This window comes from Engraulis encrasicolus, chromosome 23 (assembly GCF_034702125.1).
Source record: "Engraulis encrasicolus isolate BLACKSEA-1 chromosome 23, IST_EnEncr_1.0, whole genome shotgun sequence".
NCBI classification, from domain to species: domain Eukaryota; kingdom Metazoa; phylum Chordata; class Actinopteri; order Clupeiformes; family Engraulidae; genus Engraulis; species Engraulis encrasicolus.
In genome coordinates this window covers 3,838,767-3,848,766 of record NC_085879.1, presented here as the reverse complement: position 1 = coordinate 3,848,766, position 10,000 = coordinate 3,838,767, and the positions used below count along the sequence as shown (strand labels likewise).

The 10,000-nt window shown below is 44.2% G+C and overlaps 2 protein-coding genes across 2 annotated transcripts in view; one reads left to right on the top strand and one right to left on the bottom strand.

Moving 5' to 3' along the window:
• Nucleotides 1-10,000, top strand: part of dnah9l (dynein, axonemal, heavy polypeptide 9 like) — an 83,726-nt gene that overhangs the window by 61,258 nt on the left and 12,468 nt on the right. Inside the window, exons 63-72 of the mRNA XM_063190817.1 lie at nucleotides 512-747; nucleotides 1,221-1,343; nucleotides 1,588-1,792; nucleotides 2,527-2,691; nucleotides 3,302-3,442; nucleotides 3,979-4,149; nucleotides 4,696-4,818; nucleotides 5,151-5,344; nucleotides 5,602-5,750; nucleotides 6,775-6,902. Coding sequence (XP_063046887.1) covers nucleotides 512-747; nucleotides 1,221-1,343; nucleotides 1,588-1,792; nucleotides 2,527-2,691; nucleotides 3,302-3,442; nucleotides 3,979-4,149; nucleotides 4,696-4,818; nucleotides 5,151-5,344; nucleotides 5,602-5,750; nucleotides 6,775-6,902 — 1,635 coding nt within the window. The remainder of the gene's footprint in view (nucleotides 1-511; nucleotides 748-1,220; nucleotides 1,344-1,587; nucleotides 1,793-2,526; nucleotides 2,692-3,301; nucleotides 3,443-3,978; nucleotides 4,150-4,695; nucleotides 4,819-5,150; nucleotides 5,345-5,601; nucleotides 5,751-6,774; nucleotides 6,903-10,000) is intronic.
• The window catches only part of LOC134440110 (glutamic acid-rich protein-like), a 2,496-nt gene continuing 199 nt past the window's right edge, over nucleotides 7,704-10,000 (bottom strand). The window contains exons 1-3 of the mRNA XM_063190049.1: nucleotides 9,425-10,000; nucleotides 9,077-9,145; nucleotides 7,704-8,258 (exon numbers count right to left, since the gene is read on the bottom strand). The exon at nucleotides 9,425-10,000 is cut by the window's right edge and continues 199 nt beyond it. Of these exons, the coding sequence (XP_063046119.1) occupies nucleotides 7,810-8,258; nucleotides 9,077-9,145; nucleotides 9,425-9,914 (1,008 nt within the window). The 5' untranslated portion in view covers nucleotides 9,915-10,000 and the 3' untranslated portion in view covers nucleotides 7,704-7,809. The remainder of the gene's footprint in view (nucleotides 8,259-9,076; nucleotides 9,146-9,424) is intronic.

The following is a 10,000-nucleotide window of genomic DNA, read 5'->3' as shown; positions in this document are numbered from 1 at the left end:
AAAGTTTTTTGTGAAGCTACAGAATATGGAATGTTAAGGCCATTTATACACATTTGAAACCTAAAAAGATGCAAAGAATGAAGGAAATGATCTTTGTGTTTGTTAGCCTGCTTTAAATCATAGCTAATTTGTTTCCATTTGAACTCTGAGAATGTCAGTTTTACCAAATAACAAAACTATACCTTCATACAATATACCTAACACATTGTTCTCCGAATGTTGGCATAGTGTAACCAGTAATCTATATTGCTTTTGAAGTTTTTTTTGTAAGGCCACTGAATATGTTAAGTTAAAGGTGGGGTTGCAGGTATGACATCACGTTGGGGGAACTCCCCCAGGATTCTAAGGTTCTACATAGACTCCTATGAGCCTGCGGAACCCCCAACGTGATGTCATAATAGCACATTTTCGTAAAATGGTTAACCTGCAACCCCACCTTTAAGGCCCATTTATACCCTCCGATATTTACAGACATGCTTTCACCGTGTGTGTGTGTGCTTGCGTGCGTAAGGTGCGCATCCCCATGATGGAGGGTCTAGATCCGGTCTCGATGCTGACCGACGATGCCACCGTAGCGCAGTGGAATAACGAGGGGTTGCCGGGCGACCGCATGTCCACCCAGAATGCCACCATCCTCAGCAGCTGTGAGAGGTGGCCCCTCCTCATAGACCCCCAGCTCCAGGGCATCAAGTGGCTCAAGAGTCACTATGGCAACCGCCTCCGCATCATCAGCCTGGGACAGAAGGGGTGAGTAAGAGAGCTGGGGATGGGATTAAACAAACGGTGGTGTTGGGGGATCCAGTTAGTCAGGGGTGTCGTTCAGGGGGCTAAAGTGTGTCTGAGTTACTGGGGCCCCATTTATATAGGGGGCCTACACAGTGAACAGACACTGTGTAGGCCCCCTATATACATGGGGCCCCAGTAACTGTGCGTTATGTAGATCACTGAAGGGGGTCCATTTGAGCTGATTGTACATAGGGCCCACAATTTGCTGTTACGCCCCTGCCAGTAGTGATTGTGTGTGTGTGTGTGTGTGTGTGTCTGTGTGTGTGTGTGTGTGTGTGTGTGTGTGTGTGTGTGTGTGTGTGTGTGTGTGTGTGTGTGTGTGTGTGTGTGTGTGTGTGTGTGTGTGTGTGTCTGTGTGTGTGTGTGTGTGTGTGTGTGTGCGTGCACATCGTGTGTGTGTGTGTGTGTGTGTGTGTGTGTGTGTGTGTGTGTAGTTATGTGGATGTGATTGAGCAGGCGGTGGTGATGGGGGATCCGGTGCTTATTGAGAATCTGGAGGAGACGGTGGATCCAGTCTTGGACCCCCTCCTGGGCAGACACACCATCAAGAAGGGCAGGTACACACACACACACACACACACACACACACACACACACACACACACACACACACACACACACACACACACACACACACACACACACACACACACACACACACACACACACACACACAGTATAGAGTGCATGAGTATTGAGCAATGGTGTCTCTGAATTTGAGCTTTTGTCTGTACGTATAAAACGTGTGTGTGTGTGTGTGCGTGCGTGCGTGCGTACGTGCGTGCGTGCATGGTGTGTCAGGTGTATAAAGGTGGGCGATAAGGAGTGTGTGTTCCACCCTGCGTTCCGCCTGATCCTCCACACTAAGCTGGCCAACCCGCACTACAAACCAGAGATCCAGGCCCAGACCACACTCATCAACTTCACCGTCACAAGAGACGGCCTGGAGGACCAGCTACTGGCTCAGGTCGTCAACATAGAGAGGCCAGACCTGGAACAGCTCAAGGTACACACACACACACACACACACACACACACACACACACACACACACACACACACACACACACACACACACACACACACACACACACACACACACACACACACACACACTCAGGTTGTCAACACACACACACACACACACACACACACACACACACACACACACACACACACACACACACACACACACACACACACACACACACACACACACACACACACAGGTTGTCAACACAGAGAGATCACGCCAGGGTTAAATTGTTAAATCAAGGTTGAGAAAATCTGATTGTTTTGACTGTGGATATTTACTACATTTACACACCATCAAAATAACGAAGTCAGATGTCCTTTTGTTTCAACCGTTTACTGAAATAAAGAAATGAACATATTTACAGCGAGTGATTTCTTGAGTGGTCTACATCTTGTAACAACAAAAAATATGTTCATTGTGTGTTCCTTTCTCACATTTATCCATTTTCATTTGTATACTCTGCTACTCTACACTTCTGCTGCTATGTAAATACAAAATAAAAAAGAAGAAAAGAAGAACCCGAGTGCGATCCACTTTTTCACCTNTTTATACTCTGTTCACATTCCTTAGTCTGAGCTGACAATATGTGTGTGTGTGTGTGTGTGTGTGTGTGTGTGTGTGTGTGTGTGTGTGTGTGTGTGTGTGTGTGTGTGTGTGTGTGTGTGTGTGTGTGTGTGTGTGTGTGTGTGTGTGTGTGTCCCCAGTCTGAGCTGACTAAGCAGCAGAACCTGTTTAAGATCGAGCTGAAGCAGCTGGAGGACGAGCTGCTGACCCGCCTGTCGGCCGCCGAGAGCAACTTCCTGGGAGACACGCTATTGGTGGAGAAGCTAGAGACCACCAAGCACACCGCCGCAGAGATCGAGATGAAGGTGTGTGTGTGTGACGTGTGACGCCTGTGTGCGTGTGTGTGTGTGTGTGTGTGTGTGTGTGTGCGCACGTGCGTGCGTGCGTGCGTGCGTGCGTGTGCGTGTGCATGACCTTTTTGTATTGGGTATTGCATTGAAAAATGCATTTTACATAGGTTTAAAAAGTATGTTCTCAAATATTTGAATGGCAAGAATCCACACATAGATGAAGGGACTTCTGAACAATAAATTGCAAAAGTGAAAAAAATGTTGTTTAAGTCATTTTGCAACTAAATTCTTCAAATTCTGTTACCAACATTGTTGCTATATGCAGAAATAGGTAATGTAATTATCCTTTTTCAGTTGTTATAATGCAGTTACATTTACCAACCCACTGTTACTTCACGTTTTTGAAGAAGCTACTTATATAGACTTCTCATGTACAGTATAACTGTCATTAATTTGTGTGGGTGTGTGTGCGTGTGCGTGTGCGTGTGTGTATGCGTATCCTTACGTGTGTGTGTGTGTGTGTGTGTGTGTGTGTGTGTGTGTGTGTGTGTGTGTGTGTGTGCGCGTATGCATACATGTGTGTGTGTGTGTGTGTGTGTGTGTGTGTGTGTGTGTGTGTGTGTAGGTGCTGGAGGCGCGTGTGAATGAAGTGAAGATTAACGAGGCTCGTGAGCACTACAGGGCTGTGGCGGCCAGAGCATCTCTCCTCTATTTCATCATGAACGACCTCAACAAGATACACCCCATGTACCAGTTCTCCCTCAAGGTCTGTGTGTGTGTGTGTGTGTGTGTGTGTGTGTGTGTGTGTGTGTGTGTGTGTGTGTGTGTGTGTGTGTGTGTGTGTGTGTGTGTGTGTGTGTGTGTGTGTGTGTGTGTGTGTGTGTGTGTCTGTGTCTGTGTCTGTGTCTGTGTCTGTGTCTGTGTGTGTGTGTGTGTGTGTGTGCCCCATCTTCCAGGGGCCTCAGTTGTCCAAAGGGGGGGAAATCAACATAATTGGAGAAATGTGACAAGATGCAGTTTTGATCATTTAGTCTGCCGTGTGAGGTAGAGTTTTAAATCTTCTTTATACCCCCTTGGTTTGGAATTGTGAACCGTCTATGTAATTCTGTTGCCTTCCATGGTGGCCTACTGCAACTTGTTGCCTAGGGACCACGGGCCTTCTTAATCCGGCCCTGCTCTCTCTTTCTCTCTGTCTGTCTGTCTGTCTGTCTGTCTGTCTGTCTGTCTGTCTGTCTGTCTGTCTCTCTCTCTCTCTCTCTCTCTCTCTCTCTCTCTCTCTCTCTCTCTCTCTCGCACACACAGGCATTTAACATGGTCTTCTATAAGGCAGTGGAGGTAGCAGAGGTGTGTGAGGATGTCAAGTCTCGCGTGAGCACTCTGATTGACTGCATCACCTACTCCACATTCACCTACATCAGCAGAGGACTCTTCCAACGAGACAAGCTAACCTTTAGCGCACAACTAGCCTTTCAGGTAAGGAGCGCACACACATACACACACATGACTCATCATGACATATTAGACACATGACTTCTCCCTCTGGCAGTGGCCAATCGATGCCCGACACGCCACAAGTTAGAACCACACTGCACGCTCAGAACCACAGTGGAGGTTTTGGGTAGTTTCACCTTTATTACCAATCATTTCAAGACAGTCACTTTTCAGAGTTTGTAAGGTATTTTATGGCACATTTTCCTAGAGCAAAACTAAGTTGCCTTCCAATTATGCACACCTTACATATGGTGTTGCGCTCCTTAGATCACACCCTCTGTTTTTATACAAATGTGCATGTCCTGGAATGCTTAAATCTTAAAAGGTTTTGATGTTCATACAGGCTGATGTTTGAAAAACTAGGCATAATAAAAAAGACAATGTTGTGTGAGTGTTTGTGCATGTGCATGTGCGCATATGCGAACCCGTTTGCTTCTAATAAGTGTGTGCGTGTGTGGGTGGTTGGGTGTTTGGGCGTGTGCATGCGTGCGTGCGTGTGTGTGTGTGTGTGTATGTTTGTGTTTGCAGTTGTTGCTGATGAGTAAGGAGATTGATGTGCGTGAGTTGGACTTCCTGTTGCGCTTCAATGTGGATCACAGTTACGCCAGCCCAGTAGACTTCCTATCTAACACAGCATGGAGTGCCATCAAGGTACACATAAACACAACGACACCAACACACACATACACCCTGTCATTCCTGTACTTTTTGCCTTTCAGGACCATTTAACATTATAAATTGAAGTGGCTATATACATTTTACAATGGCTACTGTTCATTGTGCAAAAGTGAAATTTCTATCATGTTGTCCCATGAAAAGATATACAGTACTCACAAATCTCCAGAAGTGTGAGGGGTGTATTCACTTCTGTGACATGCTGTAATTAAATATATTCTGGTCTCCAATTACCGTAAAAGTTCTTGGTGGCATAAGTTGTGCGTATTTCCATTTATTCCTGCGTGTGCGCCTGCGTGTGTGTTTAGACAATGAGTTTCACTGAGGAGTTCCGAAGTCTCGATCGGGACATTGAGGGCTCTCCTAAGCGCTGGCGTAAGGTTGTGGAGTCCGCCTGTCCAGAGCAGGAGCGCCTCCCTCAGGAGTGGAAGACAAAGAGCAGCCTACAGAGACTCATTATGATGAGGGCATTACGACCTGACCGCATGACCTACGCAGTACGGTACGCACGTGTGTGTGTGTGTGTGTGTGTGTGTGTGTGTGTGTGTGTGTGTGTGTGTGTGTGTGTGTGTGTGTGTGTGTGTGTGTGTGTGTGTGTGTGTGTGCGTGTGCGTGTGCGTGTGCGTGTGTGTGTGTGCATGTTTCTGTTGACTGTTCATTTGAGTTTTAATTGTTAATTGGTGAAAATGTCATGTGGACCCCAAGTTGGAAAGGGTTGGGAACCCCTGATAGAGTGTGATCACTGTCATTGATTTTCAGGGGCTTTGTGGAGGAGAAGCTGGGTGTGAAGTACACTGAGGGTCGTAAGACGGAGTTTGCAAAGTCATTCAGAGAGAGCGGGCCGTCATCCCCTGTCTTCTTCATCCTCTCTCCTGGGGTGGACCCCCTGAAAGACGTGGAGTCACTGGGTAACGCACGCGCACACACATGCACGCACACGCACGCACGCACACACACTAAGGCTGCTCGATTATGAGAAAAATCAATATCACGGATAATTTCAGTCAATATCGATATCCCAATTTTTTTAGACAATATTTCTTTCAAAGACAAATAATTGTGCTAAACAGTTCACAATCTTCCCTCCCTTCAGCAGTGTGAGTGGAGGACCATAGAGAAACACAGAGTGGTGTTCTGCATGAGTGTTGTGTAGCAAGTCTGCTCAGTGCTTGCAATGGCTAAGGGAATGTATTGCGCTTAGCATAACCTTCCCTATTGGCAGTATAGACAAATTGCAAAAATATTGTTTCAACTCGATATTCTGAAATTTGATATGGTTTGACAGTATATTGATATCACGATATAGACACACACACACACACACACACACACACACACACACACACACACACACACACACACACACACACACACACACACACACACACACACACACACACACACACACACACACACAAAGGAAGGGACCTTCTGATTCTTGCATAAATATTTAGTGAAACTTAACTGAAACTATAAGTGCTTCAGTCAAACAAACATAAAAATGAGGGAATGGACAGGCTAGACATATACAGTACATGGCTGGGACGGCCATATGGCATACAGGGCATTTGCCCGATAGACTGTTGATGATTTTGGCCTGGAGCACCCCTCAATGGTGTTAGTTCTCATGCCACTACAGAAGATAGAGATACAGAGATACTTTGGCCTACAGTAAGCATTAGGCATTAGGCATGAGTTTTAGGCAAGAATTCAGATTGCCAGCTTTGATTTTCTGCTGAAACGCGGGACAACCACCCACCCCATCCCTTGAACCCACCCATGTTTCAAGTGAACAAAACTATTAGAACATGTGACTGAAATGTGTTTGCTCTGTGTGTGTGTGTGTGTGTGTGTGTGTGTGTGTGTGTGTGTGTGTGTGTGTGTGTGTGTGTGTGTGTGTGTGTGTGTGTGTGTGTGTTTCTATCTATGTAGGCAAAAAGCTGGGCTTCACTATAGACCTGGGGAAGCTGCATAACGTGTCTCTGGGTCAGGGCCAGGAGGCAGTGGCTGAGGCCGCTATGAAGACAGCCTCTAAGGAAGGACACTGGGTCATCTTACAGGTCAGAGGTCAACTTCTCTTTGAAGTTGAACTTGTGATTTATGAGTGCAAAGCAATATGTGGCCTTCCAGGGAGGAAGATAGCATTGGTTTGGCTTATTTATGGATATGTATATTGGTATATAATTGTTGTGTGTGCATGCGTGCGTGCCAGACTGCTACACAAGGACAATAATAGACCATGGGTTGTGCTGTTAGTTTAGGATTGGTAAATTGTTAAATGTGAATACTCCTCGCTTAAGATGTATTGGGTTATGTTGGATTTCAGCCATTTTGCACCAAACTTTGTAAACCTGTTTAAAATTCATTTTCCAAACTTACTATGTGTTGGCTAGAATCCAGCGTGTTCTTTTTAAAGAGTCAGAGAGCATGGTGTCCAATTCTTGATTTTAGCGGGTTTATTTATCCAAAGCATCTGGCATGAAGTTACAAATAATTAAAACATTTTTGAATTCTGTTCTCCTGTGACCTCACCCTAACAGCAACAGCCAAGAAAATCCTGTCTTTCTCTCGTGTATCGGCCTTTTGTAGTTGAAACTGACCATCCCCCGTATATCTCCAAGGTGTGCGGGTGTCATTGTTCCCAGGTGAATTGGTGAATTTGCCAGACCTCCTGAGGTGTTTCTTGATCACACAGAGAAAGTGGGTTGGGTGTGGCTGATAAAACCTTCGCAAAATATACAGCATATGATCATGACCCTTATTAAACATTCTCAATGTCAATTTACAAAATGTATACCAATATATTTTCAGTCAACAGTTTCCATACACTAATACATGAAAAAGAGCAAGCAACAAAATGGTAGATTATGAATAACATTTATTGTAATTAAAATACCTGATATCAATTTTGCTATTTTTGAATATAAAAATATAATATTGGACTAGTACACTAAATCAATAATATTATTAAATGTTGATGAATGAATATAGCTTGTGCATCATTAGCATGAAAAAATTGCTAAGCAATAGTGCCACAATATATTTCATCTGGGCTGCTGCTGCTGTTGCTGTATTGAAAACATCCAGTCCTCCTTGTTGGAACCAAGTCAGCAGCTGCAGCCTCCTCTCCTCCTCCAAGAGAGCACCCTCCTTCTCCTTCTCCTTCTCCTTCTCCTTCTCCTTCTCCTTCTCCTCCTTCTCCTCCTCCTCCTTCTCCTTCTCCTTCTCCTTCTCCTTCTCCTTCTCCTTCTCCTTCTTCTCCTCCTCCTCCTTCTCCTTCTCCTTCTCCTTCTCCTTCTCCTTCTCCTTCTCATCCTCCTCATGGATGGTCAGATGCTTCTGCACCAGCTCTCGGTCTCCAGCGTTGGGGATCAGCACAGGGCTCTCACTGGCCTGAGAAGGCTGATCACCTCCGCCTGGCAAGAGAAGGGAGAGGACACCCATAAGTAAAGTTAAGACTTTCTGTCTTCCTGTGCTAGTAGGCTAGGTCTTGATGTTATGAAATTAGGCTATGCTACAAACACTTCCAGAATAATCTTTCTATAGGGATATTGCTATTGTATTGTATGTGGGTCATAGACGTGCAAAATGGCATTGTCATTCAGTGTAACAGATACCTTCGGCTGACTGTCACGGTAAAAAAACATGATTTTTAAATTGTTTCAAGTGAATGCATGACAGCGGAGGCTTTCATGAATTCACTGGGAAAAAAATAAAATAAAAGAGTTTTTTACCGTTACACTCAGCAGAAGGTATCCGTTACACTGAATGACAATGCCATTTTAAACGTCTTTGACCCATGTGTGAATGCGTGCATATGTGTTCACTTTCTCACATGAACCCCGGACAATTGGGGCCGTGCGGCAGCCTCCAGAGCTGGTGTGTGAATGTGGGAAAGTGTATATGTGTGTATGTGTATTTTGAAAGCGTTTTTGAGAAAACTTTTAGTTGTGATATTGCACTATTTAAATACAGGTTGTATTGTATTGTATTGTATTCAGTCAATCACTCAGTCAAATCTATGGATCTAATTATTATCCACTGATATGGCATTATAATCCATCCAAATGTATTTGTATACAATAGTGCATTTTCATACGTAATCTTCATTCAATATGCTGACAAAAAATAGCCTGAAACTTGAAATCATTTCATGAAATCAAATCAGAAATACTTTTGAATGTTCTGTGCAATTCTTCTGTTTAAAATATATATTATTTAAAGCTTGACTTACTGTTATCTCCTTTGGACAAATCCTTGGAGAGTTGCTCCAGGTGACGCAGTAGATCCATGTCAATGCCAGCTGTTAAAAAAATATATAGAAAATGTCTTGTTTAATGTGAGAATGACTGGAGCCACGCCAGAATTTTAGTTTTTGTTTCATGTGTATCAGAAATTGACGTTTTATCTAATATAATATAATCTAATCTTAAGTAATCAGTTTGTAGTATTCCAGACTCGTAAAGAAAGTTAAGTAAAATGTAAATAATTGAAAGTTAACAATAGTTTTAAGAAAATATTTGGCTGGTGAGTTTGAGGAATAGCCAGAGCAACTTAAGGACATAGATGGCATAATACTTACGGGACAAGTTGGCATAGACAGACTCCAGCAGGTCAATACTGAGTGGAATCTCAGCCTTGGCCCGTGCTGTGTCTTCTTCAGGCATCCCCACATGTATTACTGGGCTGACAGCATCCTTGCTGTGCTGGGTAGCATGGACCCAGGCCTTGTGCAAGACCATGTTCTCAATCCTGATATCCTCCACATTCTCATAAAGAGTCTCCCACTTCACTGGACGTGGACGTGGGGCCTTCACGGGTTCTTCTTCATATTCAGAGATAATGTCCATCACATGGACCTCCTTCCTCTTTCTATCGGCCATTTGATTTCTCAGTTGCTTGGCCTCTTTTCTTAGTTTTTTCTTGCTTGGGTTAGCCAGTCTCTTCCAAATTCCTTTGCCAGATTTCTTCTTGTTGCTGTTGTCTACCTTAGTGCTCCTTGATTTCTGATCATCATCAATGTTCTGTCCAGGAGCAGGTAGGCAGCAGCAGAAAAAATCTTGAAGTCTCATGGTTAAAAAGCAGCTGTTCTCTTTGGTGTCTCAAGTCAGACTGAGCTGATCTTTGCTAAATTACTGAAGATTCTAGTTTGAAAATT